The 21,872-nt window shown below is 44.4% G+C and overlaps 1 protein-coding gene across 2 annotated transcripts; it reads left to right on the top strand.

Annotated features, from left to right (window-relative positions):
* Window positions 1–367: 367 nt before the first annotated feature.
* On the top strand, window positions 368–14,654 carry LOC120301594 (zinc finger protein 345-like). Of its 2 annotated transcripts, none has more exons than XM_039329041.1 (6): window positions 368–1,250; window positions 3,218–3,820; window positions 4,104–4,203; window positions 4,322–4,389; window positions 5,191–5,320; window positions 11,980–14,654. In XM_039329041.1, the coding sequence occupies exons 2-6, from the start codon at window positions 3,401–3,403 to the stop codon at window positions 13,746–13,748; spliced, it is 2,487 nt and encodes an 828-aa protein (XP_039184975.1). In that variant the 5' UTR covers window positions 368–1,250; window positions 3,218–3,400; the 3' UTR covers window positions 13,749–14,654. The 2 variants fall into 2 exon arrangements, with proteins under 2 accessions (XP_039184975.1, XP_039184976.1); XM_039329042.1 differs by lacking the exon at window positions 368–1,250 and adding an exon at window positions 1,357–1,535.
* Window positions 14,655–21,872: the final 7,218 nt, after the last annotated feature.

Raw genomic sequence — 21,872 nt, 5'->3', positions numbered from 1 at the left:
AAAAAGATCTTGCAAAGTTGGAATTGATTGATTGAACTTTTTAGTCCCACCCAGTTACCATCACAGCCATGCCTACCCAATGGGGCATACCCACCTAATGGGCCACACCCATCCGGCACCCGACAATGCATAAGTGGGTTTGGGGTTGCAGTTTGGGCACACGGTCTCTAAAAGGTTCGCCATCATTCCCCTAAATAAAACACATTTCTCCTCTTCTTTTTCTGCTCTCATAGTATTTTAATGATATATTATCTTTTCTATACTTGCTTTCCATCCTTTTGCAGTTCCAACTTTTCTCCAGTCACAGTTAAGATACTGCTTTTCCCTTCTCATTTCTCCTCCAAGGAGCCTCGTTTTGAAGTAAAATTTCTGGAGCGTACAACAGTTTCAGCTTTTTCCCCATTTTGGAGTGGTTTTTTCTTTCCCTTCAGCATCCCTTTCCTGGATCCAAAGCAGCTGCTCGGCTTTTGCGGTGATTCTAAGACACCCGAGCCAAGAACTGGACAAGGGCAGCTGCAGATACACAACCAGAGAAATAGAAATGCATTTTCCCAATTTTGGCTTCCCTGCCATGTCCATCTTCCTCCCCTTCAGACTGGAGTTCGCAACAACTGCAAGACACAAATAGTGTTTCCCAGAGACCCTTGGTCCTGGCTTTCTGACCGCCCATCAGTTTCTGAGTGGATTTGGGCCCATTTTGAGGCCAATTTCTGGGGAGCCTTCAGATTGAGTGTTCTTGAGGGAAGCGAGTTGAAATCTTCCAGATCTTTTTTTTTCTCCATGTCCACAAATGGTCCCTGGATAGGAAGATGGAAAAGGCGCTGCTTCTGGAGACACCAAAGCCTTTGAGAGGGTCCTTTCCTTCTCCCATACCCATCATCCCTGCCCTCCTCGCTACAGACGCGCTCCTCTTTCCCGCCCTTTCGGGTACTGCTGACACTCCGCGCAGAGTCCACCAGAGAGCGCTCTCAGCCTCAGGAGGAAACTGGGCATGCGCAGGACTCCTCCGCCAGGGCAGAATCCCCGCGTTGCCCGGAGAAATCGTAGGAAGAGGCTGCTCTTTCTCCTCCCCCCTCCCTCCGCTGAGAGGTGGGGGCGGGGCGTGGACAGGAGGCACGGAGGCTGCCGGGAATCCCTGCGGGGAGGCGGAGCCCGACGATACTCCCGATTTACACGAGTGGCAGCTCTGCCCGTGCAAAGGGGTCCCGCGCTGGAGGCGAGCTTGGAGACGGGCCAAGTCTTCCCCCGAGGTGGGAATCCGGGGTCCCATCTTCCGCTGCCGCCCTTTTCCATGCAGGGCCCGGCAAGGGGGCGGGGGGGAGGAGAGAAATGGGGGTCGCCAGAAGGGAGGGGCCGTTTCCCCCCCATTTCCCGGGGGAGCCTCTGCATGGCGGGGGGAAGGCGCGGCTGAAAGGAAATCCCCCTGCCTGCTCCGGGTGCAAGTCCGGGGCCCCGGGTGGAGGACCGGGACTGGTGTGCTGCTTCCCCCGCCTCTCCCCACGACCTCCAAGGGGCTCTGCCGGCAGACAAAGGACGTAAGTGAGGCTGAAACGCAGCATTCGCATTCGGTGCCCGGTTGGACCGATATTTCCCAAACCCCTTTCAAGCCTGGGAGTTGAAGTCCATATTTGCCTTCATTTGTCCGTCTTTGGAAAAGCGTGGATTAGGCTAAGAAGTGGGGAACGTGTTTGGCGGAGTTGCATGAATCAGAAGGTCATGTTAGGCTGTCAATGGTTCATTCATTCGGCTGATAGTCTGTGTAACGGATGGTGGCTTGTTAACTCAAGCTTCTCAAGTTCCCAAAGGGGTTTGGGCCAGACTGATTAATGGGGTTCTGATGACTAAAGTTTTACTAAAAGTTCTAATGTTGATTTAACTCTTCTTTGAAATCATTAGAACAAATAACCAGGCATTTGAAATCCAAAACATAATTTAAATGTATTTGTCCAGTAGTTTGAGTCTTTCATAGAAGTTGATCAAGAAGGATTTATCAGAATATGTCCCAGCTGTTAAAGTTCAAATACCTAATAGGATTCCTCACTTTCTTCCCTGATCTTAGTGGTTTTATAAGATATTCTTCTTGTTATATTTTTTTGGGTGGGGTGGGGTGGGGTGGGGGATGGATTGACGCTTGTTAATGTAGTCATCCTGATTTCCTGGTACTTACTTTGATTTTCCATTTTGGAAATAGAAGCTGCAAATCTTTAGTGCAGTATAGGTACAGTATAGATAGGGTTTCCTGTCTGAGTAGGAGGTTGGACTAGAAGGCCTCCAAGGTCCCTTCCAACTCTATTATTATTATTATTATTATTATTATTATTATTATTATTATTATTATTATTATTATTATTATCATCATCATCATCATCATCATCATCATTATTATTATGACAGTTAAGCGGGTGGGTGAACATCACATTAAGGTGTGTTCTTTCAAGCCCTGTGTTTCATGTGAACTTTGCCCTTATGGTTGGTTAACGTTACAGTTTGGGGTCAGGGAAATTGTGTGAAGCAGCCTTCGGGTTATAGTTTGACTTTGTTCCCAAAAAGCCAGCACTGAAAAACAGAAAGTGAGCATCCTAAGTCAGGATCATTTCCTTGGGATTTCATCTGATTTGAACTCAACCTTAGTTAGAACGTTGTTCCTTCCCAGGATCATTTCATTCAGCATTATCCATATTAGGGGTTTCCTTCCTTTTCCTCACTGACAAAAGGTGAATTTGGGATGAGCCATTTTTGGGAACTTCCTCCTTTTCTCTATCGCTCCAGTTACTTACAAACATAGAAACTTTAAAAAGACATCCTTAATACTGGTGTATGTCTAGTGCCTAAATGTCTTAACTTGAAGAACAAGAAACGTGTCATTTCACTGCAGTTTCTTAAGCACTTTGAGTTCTAGCATCTTGTATGATCCCTAATTGTAGGGTATATATGATCTTAAATGTGAAAGGAAGCTAACTTGCGCTTCAGGGAAAAAATATTGAAAATCCACCAAATATAAAACATTTATTTTATAATCCAATATAAAATATTCCATGTCTTGATGTAATCTAGGACCATATTTTACACCACACTTGATGGACAGACAAAAAGAGAAATACCCAGAGGATCCATCTGCTGAATACCTATGCAATCCTTTTACCAACTTCACTTTCATAAGAAGGAATGTTGTCCACCACCTTCTCATTTTTTGAATTAATTTTCTTTTCCATTTCAGATGCAGAAACTAGAGTAATGTCAACAACCTTCCTAACAATAAAAAGTTAACTGTTGGGCAAAGAGCTTGGATAGCCTTTGGTCAGTTCTGCAACTACCGGAATAGTCTTATGAATTGAAAGGTGTTTGGAGATCCACAAGATTCCTCTGACCTATCTGGAATTTTTTCCAGGATAGACAAAGGATGCAGAAACAACGGTTAGCAAGTGAGGGAACTGGAAAAGGCCCCTCTGCTGTTCAGCCTGGCAGTTGTGGGAAGATCTGGGCAAAAACTGAGCAGAGGTTCCTGGAGGAGAGAACCATCATCCGTTCAGAGATTCAGCCCTGGAACTTCAGAAACATCCAATATGAGGAGACTGAAGGTCCCCGAGGACTTTGCAGCAGACTCCACAACCTTTATAGTCAATGGCTGAGACCAGAAAAGCACACCAAAGCCCAGATGTTGGACCTAGTAGTTCTGGAGCAGCTGCTGGCCCTTCTGCCCCCTCTGATGGCAAACTGGTTGCGGGAATGTGGAGCAGAGACCAGCTCCCAAGCGGTGGCCCTGGCCGAAGGCTTCCTCCTGAGTCAGGCAGAGGAGCAGAAGGAGCAAGTCGAATTTCAGGTGAGAGACCTCCACCTTGGAAGTCCAGAAGAGAATAAAGAATGTGTTTGAATTTTTCACCCTTCCCTTCCCTACTTTTCTGCTCTTCATAATATGTGGAGATGCTTCACTGGTTCTTGCAGGACATTGTTCCATTATCCATTCTAGAAGACAAACTGGAGACAGTTGTTCCTTTCTTACATTCTAGGCTCATTGATTGATATTGGGGCATCCAAGTTGTTTTTAGAGAACAAGAATCCACTTCATGTTGTGTGATGTCTTATTCAAATCTTTCCCTCTGCAGACCAGAGATCCTATGAGAATCGGGAATCCATCAATTTCTCCTCAGGAGCGGTTTTCCAGGAGGATCTATCAGGAATCCACAAGTCAGGACATCTCAGATGGTAATCCACCCATTCCCAAGAGAGGTCCCAGCTGTCTTACCTTCTCTCTCTTCTCTTCTGTAGAAGGCCTCCTGCCATTTTATTAATTATCCATTTAAAAATTCTGTCTCCCTCACAGGGAAGAATGGAACGAATCTGACTCTTTTCTATGGTGGTGCTGAAAGAGTAGTTGAAGTTCCAACTCAGGTAAGAGAGGTATAATAAAAGATAAAATGTTCTCAATGTTAGCGTTTTCTGAATAGTAATCCTGTTAGTAATCCTTTGGCACGGAATTGTGCAATAATAACGGAAAGAATCACATTGGCACCTTACAGCTTCTAAAACGCCTTGTTTAGTGATAAGAAAAATAATGGCACCAGGTTAAAAGATGAAGCAGACTGTTAAAATCCAAAGAGAGTGGGCAGATCAAGGCCCTTCAGCCTTTAGAGGAATTTCTAATACTCCGATTTGTGCCTTGAATTTGGGGCCAAACAATCCAGCTTTGGAAAGGATGAGAAATGCTCTTCCCAAGCAGCTTTCTCTTCTTCGGCCATTGGGATGGGGTACAAGCCGTGGATTCCTTGTAATCTGAGGAGCAGCGGAAACAGGGCTTGTGTCCCTTTGTCTATTGATGACACCCATGTAAATGCCTGGGTGCCTCTCAAACAACTTTAATGAAGGTTTTGAGCATGGATAAAATTGTTTGCTCTGGGGACACCACAAGCCTTTTACTGAATTGGTAGAAAGAACCAGCACCAACTGCATTTTCATCTGCAAATATTGGGTTGATTGGAGTGAGTGATGGGTGGGGTTTCCAAGGCCCATTCCAGTTGATTTTCTCCAGAGCTGAAAGTCTTGCTGATAGAAGGGGACAGAGAGGCAGACCCAGACAAAAAGTGCAATTAATTTCACTAAATGGCCTGAAATGTATATCTTTGTTTGGAATCACTTAAATAATAGGACAGATCTTAAAAATCCTCCTGATTTTTCTTCTGTTTTCTTATGCAGGAGGATCTTGTGTCCTTTGAGGAGGTGGCTGTGTATTTCTCTGAGGAGGAGTGGTCTCAGCTGTATGCTGGCCAAAAAGCACTGCATCGGGAAGTCATGCTGGAAAATCATAGGAACGTGGCCTCTTTGGGTAAGAATATCCTACTCTCCAGTCCGAGTGAGATGTATTAGCTCTTTTTATTAAAGGAATTTTATCAGAATAAAAACAGTAACAACTTTGAAGTGTAAATGAAGAAAATAATTGAATAATAAATAAGAAAAAAGTATGATGAAATTAAGAAAAGAAAGAGAAAAGACAAAGTAATAATGAAGTTAAAATTTGTCCCCTGTTTTTAAGGTTACATCATTCTTTACATTACATAATTTATCCATTCTAATCTTTGAATCTGAGCGCCAAAGAATTGAGGCCTTTGAACTATGGTGCTGGAGAAGACTCCTGCATGCCCCTTGGACTGCAACACGTTCAAACTGGTCAGTCCTAGAAGAGATCAACCCCGACTCCTCTTTAGAAGGCCAGACCCTGAAGTTGAAACTCAAATACTTTGGCCACCTAATGAGAAGGAAGGACTCACTGGAGAAGGGCCTAATGCTGGGAAAGATTGAGGGCAATAGAAGAAGGGGACGACAGAGAATGAGATGGCTGGATGGAGTCACTGAAGCAGTAGGTGTGAACTTAAATGGACTCCAGAAGATGGTAGAGGACAGGAAGACCTGGAGGAACGTTATCCATGAGGTCGCGATGGGTCGGACACGACTTCGCAATTAACAATAAAAAATCTTTGAACTCAAGTTTGATGACAAGATCACTTTTTCTTTTTTTTAGCAAAGTCCATTGGAGGTTTCCAATCACTAATAAATATAGATACTATCCTTATCTTTATCAGAGTCACTTAAGTCGTCATTGAAAAGTCTATCATCTTCCCCAACCAGTCCACCATTCTACTTATTGCAGAGCCCTTCAGCTTTACGTGTATAATAGTCTCACTATGGCTGTCATACTCAGAAACTATCTTCTATGACTTTTAATTAGTGCCAACGTGAAGTGTTCTGATTTCACTTGGATATTAATCTTTAAAGATCTCCGTATCACTGAATGTCTTTGAATCCATACTTTTCTAGGTTTTTTACAAGTCCATTTGACTAAAGCATGACAAAACGACCCTTTATCTTGTCCACATTTCCAGTGTACGTTTGAGGTACATTTTTGCACTTTTAAATATTTTTCTGCTGATTTTCACATTGCTCAGCCTATTTAGAGATTTTAGCAAATACATATTCATCTTTTCTATGCAAGTGAGATTCAAATTCTGCTTTATGTTGTTGAATACTATAGTTTCCTTTATCTACCTAGAATCTTTTTGATACGAAAAATACTGACAGTTACATGTCTATGGAGATTCTCAGTCATCCAGGTCATAGTTGTCCCACAAGTACCTTTTCCCAAGAGCTAACTGGAATTTCTTTTGAAGGCAAGCTGTTTCCTTAGTTAATTGTCCTCACTGTTAGTAACTTTCTCCTTAGTTCCAGGTTGGTTCTCTCCTTGACCAGTTTCCAACCATTGTTTCTTCTCCTGCCCTCTGGTCCTTTGGAGAATAATTTGACCCCCTCTTCTTTTTTGCAGCCCCTCAAATACTGGAATGCTATCATGTCGCCCCTATTTCTTCTTTTCTTTAGAGTAGCCAAACCCAAGTCCTGCAGCCGTTCTTTGTATGTTTTAGTCGCCAGGCCTTTGATCATTTTAATTGCTCTTCTCTGAACTTTTTCCAAAGTCTCAACATCTTTTTTGTAGTTTGGTGCCAGAAATTGTTTGCAGTATTCCACCTGTGGTCTTACTAGGATTTTATAAAGTGTTATTAATACTTCATGTGATCTTGATCCTATGCATCTGTTTATACAACCCAAATTGTATTAGCTTTTTTGGCTGTTGCTGCAGACTGCTGGCTCATATCCAACTGATCCACTAGGACGGGTCCCCAACCCCCGGTCCATGGACTAGTTCTGGGCCGCGGCATGCCAGCAACCGGTCCGGAGAAACAGGGAAAGCCCCATCCAGAGGGTGAAGGCAGCACACAAAACCACACCCCCTCTGCTCCGTGGAAAAACCTCTCTGCACGTAACTGATCCCTGGTGCCCAAAAGGTTGAGCACAACTTTGTCTCCCAAAAAGTAGAGAAAGGAACTAGGGGATTAGCCATTTTGGATCTAATTCTCACTAACAGAGATGAAATGATAGAAGGTGTTGAAGCCACAGGAACCATGGGAGGAAGTGATCATGCAATATTGGAATTCAACATTATGGAAGCACAAGCAATAGAATATAGTCAAACTAGAGTCTTGGACTTTAAGAAAGCTAAGTTCAATAAACTTAGAGAGGGCTTGGGAAGGATTCCATGGATGAGAATCCTCAAGGGGAAAACAACTCAAGAAGCTTGGGAAATTTTGAAAAGTGAGATAATAAAAGCCCAGTCTAGTACAATACCAACAAAGAGGAAAAATAACAGCTCTCAAAAGAAGCCAGAATGATTGCATAAAGAACTCTCTGATAAATTGAAAGATAAAAAGGACAAGTATAGAAAGTGGATACAGGGGCACATAACTAAATCAGAATATCAGCAAATAGCCTGAGCCTGCAAAGATGAAGTGAGGAAAGCTAAGGCTCAAAATGAACTAAGGTTTGCGACCAAAGTAAAAAATAACAAAAAAAAGCTTCTTTCAACATGTAAAAAACAAGAAAAAAGTGAAGGAAATGATTGGTCCATTAGTGGGTGAAAGTGGCAAGAAGGTGACAAGCAACAGGGAGAAAGCAGAATTATTTAACTCATTTTTTGCATCTGTTTTTACACAAAGGGAAAAAACAGACCAACCTACCAAAAATAGTGCCATAAAAAACAGAATAGAAATACAAGTTAAGATAGGCAAGAAAACGATGTGAGCACCTGTTCAGCCTAGACGAGTTCAAATCACCAGGACCAGATGGATTACACCCCAGGGTTCTCAAGGAACTGGCAGATGTGATTTCAGATTCATTGAACTATAATTTTCAAAGATTGGAGCACTGGGGAACTACCGGAGGACTGAAAAAGAGCTGATGTAGTTCCCATCTTCAAAAAAGGAAAAAAAAATGGATCCAGGAAGTTACAGACCTAATAGCCTGACCTCAATACCTGGGAAGATTTTGGAAAAGATAATCAAACAACCAATCAGCAAACACCTAGAGGCAAACAAAGTCGTTACTAAAAGCCAACATGGGTTTGTCAAAAACAGATCATGCCAGACAAATCTTATTGCATTATTTGACCAAGTGACAAAATAAGTGAATCAGAGGAATGTTGTGGATATTATTTACTTGGATTTCAGTAAGGCATTTCATAAAGTAGATCACAACCTATTACTTGATAAGATAGAAAAATGCAGGTTAGACAGCATCACCACCAGATGGATCTGTAGCTGGCTGATCGGCCGTACTCAGCGTTTGGTCCTCAATGGAACCGCATCTACATGGAGTAAAGTGTGTAGTGGGGTGCCCCAGAGCTCTGTTCTGGGCCCAGTGCTCTTCAACATCTTCATCAACGATTTGGACGAGGGGATAGATGGGAAAATCATCAAATTTACAGATGACACCAAACTGGCAGGAATAGCCAACACGCCAGAAGACAGGCTTAAGATACAGGAGGATCTGGACAGACTTGAACACTGGGCACTATCTAACAAAATGAAATTCAATGGTGAAAAAAGTAAGGTTCTACATTTAGGTGAGAAAACCCAAATGTATAGGTATAATATAGGGGGTACCTTGCTCAATAGTAGTAACTGTGAGAGGGTCCTCGGAATCTTGGTAGACAATTACTTAAATATGAGCCAGCAGTGTGCTGCAGTTGCCAAAAAGGCCAACACAGTGCTAGGCTGCATTGACAGAAGGATAGAATCAAGGTCACATGAAGTGTTAATACCACTTTACAATGCCTTGGCAAGGCCACACTTGGAATGCTACATCCAGTTTTGGTCACCACGATATAAAAAAGATGTTGAGACTCTAGAAAGAGTACAGAGAAGAGCAACAAAGATGATTAGGGGACCGGAGGTTAAAGCATATAAAGAACGGTTGCTGGAATTGGGTATGTCTAGTTTAATGAAGAGAAGGACGAGGGGGGGACATGATACCAGTATTCCAATATCTCAGGGGCTGCCACAAAAAAGACGGAGTGAAGTTATTTTCCAAGACGCCTGAAGGCAGGAGAAGAAGCAACAGATGGAAACTAATCAAGGAGAGAAGCAACCTAGAACTAAGGAGAAACTTCCTGACAGTTAGAACAATTAACCAGTGGAACAACCTGTCTCCAGAAGTGGTGAATGCTCCATCACTGGAAGTTTTCAAGAAGAGACTGGACAGCCATTTGTCTGAAATGTATAGGGTTTCGTGCCTGAGCAGGGGGTTGGACCAGATGACTTCCAAGGTACATTCCAACTTTATTTATTTATTTATTTATTTATTATTATTATTATTATTATTATTATTATTATTATTATTATTATTATCTATGGTAATGGTACCAAACTGAGTCATCTGCCTGCCCTAAAGGACACCAGCCCTGGGAAAGGAATTTATAGCCACTCCTGTAAGATGCTAAGAAAAAGACTCAGGCATGTCTTCAGCAGAGGTTTGAAGCTGCAACCTAGAACTAAGGAGAAACTTCCTGACAGTTAGAACAATTAACCAGTGGAACAACCTGCCTCCAGAAGTGGTGAATACTCCATCCCTGGAAGTTTTTAAGAAGAGACTGGACAGCCATTTATCTGATATGGTCTAGGGCACAGGTTGGCAACCTGCGGCTCCGGAGCCGCATGCGGTTCTTTGAGCCTTCCCCTGTGGCTCCCAGCCTCCTCTGCCATTTGCAGAGAGAGACAGAGACAGAGAGAGGCAATTGCGCTTCCCTGCTTCTCTCTCTCTCTCTCTCTCTGTGTGTGTAAAAGAGAGTGCACTCACAGTGTACTCCGAGGAGCTGAAAAGCTTATTGGGCGGCGCTCTTCCCTTTGCTGCGTCTCTGCAGGAAGCAGGAAGGGCAGGAGATGGAAGACTTAGGCCACTATTCAATTGCCGCGCTGCCTCTCAGGAGGTCAGTGTCAGCTGCCAATGAAGCTGCGGGAAAGGTGGAAGACAATCCCTTCAGCCCAGTGGAACAGGTTTTCTTTAAGGATATCCCTATATCTGGCTCCATTCAGCTTTCCATCAACCTTGATCAGTCTCCCAGTCCCTGCTGCTGAAAAACATCCACACAGCATGATGCTGCACCACCAGGCTTTGCTTTTGGGATGGTATTGGGCAGGCAATAAGAATTGCCTGGTTTTCTCCAGACATAACGTTTATAATCGTGGCCACGCAGTTCAATCTTGGTTTCATCAGACCACAGAATCTTGTTCCTCACAGTCTGAGAATCCTTTAGGTGCTTTTTTTCAAACTCCAAGCAGGCTTTCATGCGTTTTGCACTGAGTCTTCCATCTAGCCACTCTGTCATAAAGCCCAGATCGATGGAGGGCTGCAATGATGGTTATCCTTCTGGAACACTGTCCCATCTCCACACAGGATCTCTGGAGGTTGGTCAGAGTGCCCATTGAGTTCTTGGTCACCTCTCTTACTAAGGCCCTTCTCTCCCGATTGCTCAGTTTGACCAGGTAACCAGCTCTTAGAAGAGTTCTGGTTGTGCTAAAGTTCTTCCATTTGTGAATTATGGAGGCCACTGATAGTAGGAACCTTCAGTGCAGCAGAAATTTTATTGTAGCCTTTCCCAGATGTGTGTCTTGCCAAAATCTTCTCTCTGAGCTGCTCAGGCAGTTCCTTTGACCTCATGGCTTTTACTCTGCTACAGTGTGCATTGTCAGCAGTGAGGCCTTCTATAGACAGCTGTGTGCCTTTCCAAATCATGTCCTGTCAATTTAATTTACCACAAGTGGACTCCAATCTAGGTGTAGAAGCATGTCAGCAATGATCAAGAGAAATAGGAGGCATGAATTTCACATGTTATTGCAAAGGGCCAGGTGTGCAAAGCTTGTCACATCATACCCAAAAAGTCTCAAGGCTATAAATGCTGCCAAATGTGCTTCAACAAAGTACTGAATGAAGTATCTGAATATTTATGTCAATGTGTTATTTCATTTTTTTCTTTTTAATAAATTTATAGACATTTCTAAAATTCTTTTCATTTTGTCTTTATGGGGTACTGAATGTACCTTAATGAGAAAAAAATGATTTTCAACCACTGTAGAATCAAGGTGCAACATAATAATTTGACAGAAACGAAGGGGGTCTGAATACTTTATGAATGCACTGTATATCCTTTTCGCATTCTTGACTTAATTTGATATTCCCACAGGTCAAATGCTAATGGCCCTCAAAATGTTATCCCATGTCATTTCCTCTTCCTGTTTTTTTTTTTTTTTTCTGAGAGCCATTTAGATGTTTTAGGGCGCAGCCTAAGTTTATATCTGTTTTGTGTTCTCAGTGTGGCATTTATAACATTACAGTTTTCAAATCTAGTTTGATCCAAAATTTATCGTACCACAAATATGCATGACATCCAAACCTTTATAAAGCCTTTCTAGTTTTAAAATTCTCTTATTTCTGAAGAACTCCCATTTCTTATCCAAACCACACAGCAGACTAGAAAGTCCAATTTGAAATCAGGCAAACCAAATCTTCCCTTTTCCTTCGAACCATGGAGAACTTGATATTTAATTTATGGCTTTTCCCTTGCCACACATGTTCAAAATTTTCAATCTTCTTTTCTTTTTGAAGGTAATAATGGGGAGGAAAATGAAGATTCCAGAAAACTATTCCAAGTGATCAGTCATGGATACAATACAAAGAACCCTACAATTCTAATGGAAGTAGAAAGCCATGAGAGAAACCAGTCAAATAATTGGAATCAGGAAAGTTCATCTTCCATTCATGCACCAATGAAAGCATCTGTGGCTCAACAAGGAAAAAGAAAGAACAAATATATTGGAAAATGTATAAAACCATTCAAAGACAAATTTGACGTAAATGAACAAAATCAAACCCAGATCAAAGGAGAAGATTATATATCTAGAGAAAGTGGGAAAAATTACAAATGGACCTTGTCTCTTCCTCATAAAAATGAGTGTGGGAAAACCTTTACTAGTAACAGTCATCTTACATGTCATCAAATAATCCATATAGGGGAAAAGCCTTATAAATACATGGAGTGTGGAAACAACTTTACGAACACTAAAGAACTTACTTCACATAAAAGGATTCACACAAGAGAGAAGCCCTACAAATGCACAGAGTGTGGAAAGTGCTTGAGCTCACTCAAAAATCTTTCTGTACATGAAACAATCCACACAGGGGAAAGACCTTATAAATGTATGGTGTGTGGAAAAAGCTTTATTCATACAACTCATCTTAGTTCACATACAAGGACCCACACAGGAGAGAAGCCCTATAAATGCATTCAGTGTGGAAAGAGCTTTACTCAGAGCAGCAATCTTACTTCTCATGAAAGGATCCACACAGGAGAAAAGCCCTATAAATGCATGGCGTGTGGAAAGAGCTTCACTTGTAGTACTTCTCTTACTTTGCATTATCGGATCCATACAGGTGAAAAGCCATATAAATGTATGGAGTGTGGAAAGAGCTTTACTCATAGGAACAGTCTTGCTTGTCATAAAAGGATCCACACAAAGGAGAAGATCTATAAATGCCTAAAGTGTGGAAAGAGGTTCCCTAGGAGCACTGACCTTATTTTCCATAAAAGGATCCACGCAGGGGAAAAGCCATATACGTGCCTGGAGTGTGGAAAGAGCTTTGTTAGGAACTCTCAACTTATTTACCATAGTAGGACACATACAGGGGAGAAGCCATATAAATGCATGGAGTGTGGTAAGGCTTTTATTACAAATAGTTCTCTTAACGTCCACAAAAAAACCCACACAGGGGAGAAGTCTTATAAATGCATGGAATGTGGAAAGAGTTTTTCTAGAAACAATATTCTTAACACCCATAAAAGGACCCATACAGGGGAGAAGCCCTATAAATGCATGGAGTGTGGAATGAGCTTCATTTGTAGGACTTCTCTAACTTTCCATGTCCAGATACATAAAGGACTGACACATAAATGCATGGAATGTGGAAAGAGTTTTTTTACAAACAATTATCTTAAGAAACATAAAAGGATCCACACAGGGGAGAAGTCACATAAATGCATAAAGTGTGGAAAGAGCTTTATTAATAAAAGCCAACTTATTTACCATAGTAGGACACATACAGGGGAGAAGCCATATAAATGCCTAGAGTGTGGAAAATGCTTTTTTGTCTCTAGTAGTCTTAACCGCCATAAAAAGATTCACACAGGGGAGAAGCCTTATAAATGCATGGAATGTGGAAAGTGTTTTTCTACGAAGAATTATCTTAACACCCATAAAAGGATCCACACAGGGGAGAAGCCGTATAAATGTATCGTGTGTGGAAAAGGTTTTATTACGAATAGTTATCTTAACTCTCATAAAAGGACCACACAGTGTAAAAGCCCTATAAATCTGTGAAATGTGGAAACATCTTCAAGACCAATGGGCAAATGTTCCATATACAGAAACATTTGGGCAATAATCTGTTTAACTGTTAGGTTTAGTTTTTGAAATATATGTATTTCCTAATTACATCTATTGAATTTTTTGACTCTGACCTTCACAATTGGAAGCCCCAGAGTGATGAATTTACTAATGGAAACCAAACGCTACGCATGTGGTGTTTTAATTATGAACAGTGGATTTTTGTAGCTACTGTCATTGACCACCAATGACATTTCACATAAATAAGAAAACATCTTTTTTCTTCATGTTTATCCCATTTCCAATTGGATCATAATAGAGAAAGCCCAAATTCCCAATGAAACTTTATAAAAGTTTAATTTTTGAGAGCAATCATAGGGCTTAACTAGCTAAATGTCATTCCAGGCATTCTATGGGAAAAGCATTAATCAGCAATGGTGTCAGATGTCTATCTTTGCTTTCTTTGAAGCTAGCTAGCAACTGCCATAACTAGGGGGAAGGGGACATTTGGTAGAGGAAGAGCACTGGAGGTGTTAAAGAATGGTGTGAGAATTTGAGTATGGGCATTAACAGGAACTAAAGGTACCAAACTGAGTCATCTGCCTGCCCTCAAGGACACCAGCCCTGGGAAAGAATTTATAGCCACTCCTGTAAGATGCTAAGAAAAAGACTCAAGCATGTCTTGAGCAGAGGTTTGAAGCTGCAGAACACCACTTGACAAACTCTTACTGCTTTTTATATACTTGTTAAATACACCAGCTTAGCCATTAGGTGCTGACAAAGGTTTCTTCATTGGAAAATGTCTTCATGTAAGCAACTATTTCCTAGTAACACATTACATGATCAAAGACCAGGTAAAGAGCAAACAAGAGAAGGAACTAACAAAGGTAGGAAAAGATAGAAGGAACTAAGCATATTATCTGTTTAGGTAGATAAGTCAAAAGGATATGACCTTCTGGCTGCTTCACTGGGACAAAGAGTATCAAAAGGTTATGAGGTTTGTGTGTGTGTGTGGGGGGAAATCACGGCAGTTTGCTACCCGTGCATTTTCCCCCACATACTCCTGAGACACCAGGTTGCTAAAACATTGGACCAGGATTGGATTGGACTGGTCTAGCCAGGGGAAGGGCTTTGGGCATTGGAGATTGCTTTCAATATATGGTTTTTGCTTGCCTTGCTTATGCTGCACTCGATATCTCTAGTAAAAGTACCTTTTCTCTAACATCCATGGAATCAAGGGTCATTCTTCCTAGGGAGTAAACTGTGGCCAGTCTGACAAGATTTGCAGAAATAATCACTAGATATGAATTATCAAAATAAGTGTGTTGCTAAAGAAGATACCTTATGAATAGAATGGTTTAAGTAGCCATCGTTTTACAGTTAAGCTTTTTATAGCTATCGGTTGTTGTTAGTTTCAAAGTTGTGTCCGACCCATCACGACCCCATGGACAATGTTCCTCCAGGCCTTCCTGTCCTCTACCATCTTCTGGAGTCCATTTAAGCTCACACCTACGGCTTCAGTGACTCCAAGAAATATCTTCTGAAGAAGCATCTTTAGAAATGAAGATGTTCCTTCGATATGAAGTGAAACCTTAAAGAAAATAAAAAGTCAAGTTGCCTATTGAAAAATTCCTTTGGGATCCCTTGAGAAATCTACAATGGAGCAAAAAGGTTTTCATATATAAACATAGAGAAGATAGAGATAAAAATATATTATGTGTTTCCCCAAAAATAAGACCAGGTCTTATAATTTTTGGGGGGGAACTAAAAGATCCATTAGGTCTTTGTCGAGCCCCGCGAGGCCGACTCGTTGTGAGGCAGGGACCCCCTCCCTTTAATGAAAGATCTCCTGGCCCATCTAGCCCAGGGTAGGATCTTTACAAAGTTAGATCTACGGGAGGCCTATTATCGGGTCAGAATCAAGCCCGGTGACGAGTGGAAACCAGCTTTAAATTGCCCCCTGGGTAGTTATCAGTTTAGGGTTATGCCCTTTGTTTTGCAAGGTGCCCCCGCGGTCTTCATGCAACTCATTAACGGAGTACTACATGAACACCTGTACAGTATCAGTATATCGTGATGATATACTGATATATATGGACACAACAGAAGAACACGTCAAACTAGTATGTGACGTGTTTCGTAAACTGCTGGAAGCCCGATTATATGTAAAGTTATCGAAATGTGAGTTCCACCAATCCCGCTTAGACTACCTGGGTTACAGGATCAGCAGTGGGGGTGGAGATGGACCCGAAAAAAGTACAGAGTGTGTTGGAATGGCAAGCCCCGCGAACACGCCGCCAGTTACAAAGCTTTTTAGGATTTGCTAACTTCTATAGGCAATTTATTCCTTCATTTGCTACGATAGCTTTGCCTTTCACAAACCTGCTGCAGACCCGGCTGAGCACTATATGACCACTAGCCTGGGCAAAGGAGTGCCAGACTGCTTTTGAAGCTTTGAAGGCTCTATTTGCTAGGGAACCGGTTCTGTTGCACCCGGATCCAGAATGACCTTCGTGATACAGGTGGATGCCATTGATGTAGCAGTGGGGGTGGTGTTGCTGCAGCACAACCCAGACGGGAGGTTGCAGCCCTGTGCCTATACATCGCAGAAGTTGACGGGAGCCAAGCGAGCGTGGGTGATTTGGAAGAAGGAGACATTCGTACTGAAGTGGGCCCTGTCCACGTGGCGGCATTTACTGGAGGGGGCAAAACACGAATTTGAAGACTGGACCGATCATAAAAACTTAGAGGTGCTGCAAACACCCAGGAGGTTGTCCCCGAAACATGTGCACCGGGCACAATACTTCTGCCGCTTCCAGTTTTGCCTCAAATATGTACCAGGAGGCAAAAACTTCCTTGCAGACGCATTGTCCTGGTCGCCGCAATACGCCAGCAAACGGGAGGAGGTGGTACAGGCAATCATGCCCCCATATAGGCAGGACGAAGCAAAGGCGGTTTCCCGTCCGGTAACCACAGCTCTTGTCGAACTGAGAACGGCTCTCGCGCATGACCCGTGGTTGCAGGAGAACCGTGGGTTGTTGACTCAGAGGGATGGTCTGGCCTGGTATGGCAATAAATTGTATGTTCTGCAGATGCTACGCAGTCGTGTATTCTACCATTGTCATGACTCCAAACAGGCAGGCCACTTTGGATATTTGAAGATATTGCATCTAGCCAGATGTCAATGCTTGTGGTCCCGAATGAGCACAGACATGGAAAAGTACATGAGGGGCTGCCCTGTGTGTGCCACCTCCAAGCCCAACCTGGGGAAACCTATAGGGTTGTTGCAGTCAGTGGCTGACCCAGACCAACTATGGCAAGACATAGCCATGGACTTCATTGTGGACCTGCCCGACAGTCGGGGGTATATGGTGATCTGGACTGTGGTTGATCTGTTCTATAAGCAGGCCCATTTCGTTCCCTGTAAGGGATTACCATCAGCTTGGAGATTGGCCCGCATGTTTTTGTCACATATCTATCATCTTCATGGGCCCCTGCGTCGGATTATCTTGGATCGCGGGGTTCAATTCACGGCTCGGTTTTGGCATGATTTTGTATGCCTGCTCGGATCCTCCCAAGGAGTAAGTTCGGCGTACCACCCGAGCACAAATGGAGCTGCGGAACGGGCGAATGCAGCGGTGGAACGATACCTTCGGAGCTATGTCTCTTACCAACAGAGAGATTGGGTGGAGCTAGTAGTGTTCGCGGAGGTGGCATACAACAATGCTGTGAACAGTAGCAGCGGTTTCACTCCTTTCCGAGTGGTTTCCGGCAGGGAGTTTGTACCAATGCCTGAGTACAGCAGTCAGGAATCCCAACCCTGTCAGCCTGGTGGATGGTTATTCCAAGTTAGCAGGGTCTGGGGTGTGGTGAGAAAGGCCCTAGCAAAAGCAAGAGATACTGCAAAAGTACAAGCGGACAAGAAACGCAGAACCCACAAACCGTTCAGGGTGGGTGATATGGTGTATCTGTCTACAAAAAATACATACGCCTACGAGTCCCTTGTAGAAAACTGGAGCCAAAGTATATCGGTCCTTTCCGGATTGCCCAAGTGATTAACCCGGTAACAGTGCGACTCCAACTCCCCCGGTTTCTGGGTAAGATACACCCTGTATTTCATACTAGCCTATTAAAACCACTCTCCCATGACCACTCAATGGAAACCCCGGGTCCTGTAGCGCCCGACCACTATGAGATCCAGGAAATCCTGGACTCACGGGAGAAACGGGGTAGTTTGTATTACCTTGTCTTGTGGAAAGGGTATCCTCTGTCAGAAGCGTCCTGGGTGAAGGAGACTGATATGCATGCCCCCCAACTGATTCGGACATACCATAGCAAGTATCCTGGAAAACCGGGGGGGGGAGGCCAGGGGGAATATGAGGACAAGGGGCATGATCATTAACTCTCTTTCATTTGCCTTCCAGAGGGACCCCTGGTAGGGGGAGCGGCATATCGAGCCCTGAGAGGCTGACTCATTGTAAGGCAGGGACGCCGCCAGACATCCCCGCCACCAACCAACAACCCCAATTGAAACTTAACCAGCATTGCCGCTCCATTAGCACTGTTGGCTGGCCGGTTCTGCACAGGTGGCACCAGTCGCAGCAGCCCTTGAACAGGGGAACCGGTTGCAGCGTTGCCGGCCTCCTCCTGGTTTCCATCGTTGCTGCCGCATGGCCGATGGCCTATCCTTGCGTGTGGCGTCATCTTTCAGTGCCTCCCAGGGCCGACATTGGACAGGGGGAGGGGGCTGATTGAGGCTCGCTGAATGTGCTGCTGGATGGGCTGCTGGTGTGGAACAGACGCAGGGCTGGGTGGCAAGGGAGGGGCTAGGCCCAGGGTTTATTCCTTCCAGGCCGGATGGAGGTGTGATGGGTGGGGCTAGGTCTGGCGTGGGTGGGGTGGGCATGCTTCCTATGTAAAGGCACTGGGAGTAAGCCACTCTCAGTGCCGACTTTATTCCTGTACGGAGTGCATTAAAATTCCGTTTGTTTCTCATTCCTGCTTGCTGGCTATTTTGTGAAGCACCAAGACAGGACGACCTGACAGTCTTATTTTGGGGAAATTTGTTATATATAGCAAGTGTGCGTGCATAAGTGGGACAATGTTCGGTATAAACAGCAGGGTGTTGCCTGCGCATGGGATGGAGACGCAGAGCTTCAATGTGCAGCGGCAATTGATCCAACCTCGGAGCATGGGGGTGGACCATCTACTGGTTCTGAGAGAGTTCAAAGAAAGGGAGTGCACATGCCATTCATGTGCCAATCCAGCCCCTGCAGCCCTTGGGCAGCGAGGGGAAAGGAGTGGGGGTGGCCAGGCAGATGCTCCTCTGGGTGGAGCAGTGATTCTTTGCCCCAGGGACACTAGGGGGCTGTCTTCCTGGTCTGGCATCACCGCCCAGCTACTCTCACTTCTCCCAAGCATTTCTTTGCTAACCTGCTTTCCAGCTCCATCGTGTATCTCTGTCTCCGTCACATTTCTCCGCCTCCACGTGCAGAGAAACAAATGTTTGTTGGATTAAAAAAAAAAGGTCAATCAGACCTTCCAACTTCATGAGATCTTTTTTGTCACAACAAATTGGAAGGTCTGATTGAACTTTTTTAGTTCTACAAACTTGTTTCGGTTGAAAGAAGTCTTCATCCTGGTTCATCGAAGCCGGGAATAAATAAACAACATGGCGACTGGTTTGGGAAGAAGGTTGCAGTTTATTGAAGATGCTTCTTGCAGGAAAGACCAGAGAAAAGAAGGGCTGAGAACATGGGTAGTAGGTTTTTATACCCTCTCTAGCCTTTTGTTTGGAATAGTTTCCTGTTCCTGTGGCATGAACTTTGAGGCTATTTCCTGTGTCACATATTCTGACCTGAGTCTGGGTGTGCCCTTTGGCCTTTGTGAGTTAATCCTACCATATCCTGTCACAGGTTGGGTATGCAGATTGTAGGTCTTTGTCTTCTTGAGCTTCTGGCTCCAACTTTCCTGATGGTTTACATTTGCATTTGTACAAGACTGGCTTCTGCTTGGGGGAGGGAGATCTGGGGTTATCAAGGAAAACTGGGCATGCTTTTCTATCTCTTTAAGATCCTTGAAGGAAATATATTTTTCTGCCCTTTTAACATTTCCTTCTCTGGGGCTGACATCCCACATTTCCCTGCATGTGGAGGCAGAAAAACACGACTGAGACGGAGAAACGTGAGAGCTGGAAAGGAGGTTAGCAAAGAAATGCTTGTGGGAAGCTTCCCCTCATGCCTTTGCCTCTCCCTGAGCGCTCAGCCTGCTAAACTTCACTTCTAGCCGGGTGGTTGATTTAGCAAAGTACACGCACAGGGGGAAAGGCGGGCAGTACAGTGAGGTCGGGGTTTTTTTCCTTGCTACTGGATTTTTGCTGCCATGCTGTTTTAACTTTCTTTAAACTTTAGTTGATGCAGAATTGGAAGGATCCGCATTCTGCATCAAGTAAACTTTAAACAAATTTATACAGTATGGCAGCGAAAATCCGCCAGCGGGTAAAAAAAACTTGTTTTTTTTCAGATGCCAGTCTAGCGTGAATTCATGTGCCTCCAATCCCCTTGCTTGTTGCAAAGCCAGATTGGAACCTTCGGGCCGCTCCTTCCAGAAAATTTTGGAGCCAGTCCAAAAGGAAAAGGAATGGTTCCCACCCACCCAATCTCTGTGGGGCTTCGTTTCCAAAGACCCTCTGCACAGGCTCCGAACAAACCAAGATCCAGGACTGAAAAAGCAACAGGAGCGAAGGGCTGATCAAAGGAGGAGGAAGGAGAAAGTTGGAGAAGCCACTGAGCAGGCGAGGCGCAACAGGTGTCAGGGTGTGGTAGGCCTGGCTGCAGGGGCCCTTCAGCATGGTAAGCTATTGTAGGACGTGGGGCAGCTCCCCCCCCACCTCCCCAACTGCCTTGTGTCTAGCAACCAGATGGTGTGACGGTATGGGCAGCCGGCGGCCATGCAAGCTCTTAAATAGGGCTTATTTTTGGGTAGGGCTTATATTAGGCCCAACACTAAAAATGAAGCTAAGTCTTCTTTTTGGGGTAGGTCTTATTTTGGGAGGAAAACTGTAGATCAAGCAAGATAGAAATAACTGCTAACCTGTGATAGGACAGTAGTGGCGAACCTATGGCACACGTGCCAGAGGCGACACTCAAGAGCCCTTTCTGTGGGCACGCATGCCATGCCGTGGAGATGGCAACCGTCCCTCTTCAACAAGCCACTTGCTAATTCACCGAGGTCCCACATGGCCAGATGCATCCCAGCACATTTGGTTCCCTCCCCCCCGTCCCATCTCTCCCGGCCTCGCATGCTCTTCTTTTCCTGGGCACGACCCACTACATTGCCTCCTCAGCTGTAGGCCGGCCATCCAGCTCAGAGCTAGCTTCTCTGAACTGTTGCCAAAGGGCCGTGGAGTCCCAAAGTGCACTGGTCGAGGGGCCAGCAGGCTGTGGCTGCTGACAGACACTGTCGGCCCCCATGCACTCACTGGCCTCTGTGTGTGGGGTCCGATGGTGTCAGGCAGCGGCTGCCCCAGCCCCTGCCTCAACTTACCCTGTGACAATTGCAACCCCGCTCTGCCTTGCCTTGCTTCACCTTGCATGATCAGCCTCCTGTCCACCGCCCCCTCCTGCCAGAGACCTCCTGGATCTCCCCCAACCATCCCTGTCCCTCCCCATGAGCAATATTGAGGTGACCATGCCCACCTTGGCCACACCCACCCAGTCTTCCATGACCACCACAGCCATGCCCACCCAGTGGGCCATGCCCACCTGGCACCCGGTGCCAGTGATGGAGGACTCATGATTTCTAAAGGCAAGCTGTTCCACTGGTTAATTGACCTCACTTTTAGGAACTTTCTTCTTAATTCCAGGTTGCTTCTCTCCTTGATCTGTTTCCAACCATTGTTTCTTCTCTTGCCCTCTGGTGTTTTGGAGAATAATTCAACCCCTCTTCTTTTTTGCAGCCCCTCAAATACTGAAATGCTGCTATCATGTCACTCCTATTTCTTTCTTTCTTCTTTTTTTGGCGAGTAGCTAAACCCAAGTTCTGCAGCCGTTCTTCATATGTTTTACTCTCCAGGCCTTTGATCATCTTAGTTGCTCTTCTATGAACTTTTTCCAAGAC

The sequence above is a fragment of the Crotalus tigris genome, unplaced genomic scaffold, assembly GCF_016545835.1.
Source record: "Crotalus tigris isolate CLP2741 ecotype Arizona unplaced genomic scaffold, ASM1654583v1 scf7180000024386.1433019, whole genome shotgun sequence".
Classification (NCBI taxonomy): Eukaryota; Metazoa; Chordata; class Lepidosauria; order Squamata; family Viperidae; genus Crotalus; species Crotalus tigris.
Note: the sequence above shows the minus strand (reverse complement) of the source record. Positions and strands in the feature narration are given on the sequence as shown.

Coding starts and splice junctions, on each gene's coding strand:
- LOC120301594 (XM_039329041.1), top strand. CDS start 3,401: ATGCAGAAACAACGGTTAGCAAGTGAGGGAACTGGAAAAGGCCCCTCT. Junction 4,204..4,321: donor AAGTCAGGACATCTCAGATG/GTAATCCACCCA, acceptor TCTCCCTCACAG/GGAAGAATGGAACGAATCTG. Junction 5,321..11,979: donor TAGGAACGTGGCCTCTTTGG/GTAAGAATATCC, acceptor TTCTTTTTGAAG/GTAATAATGGGGAGGAAAAT.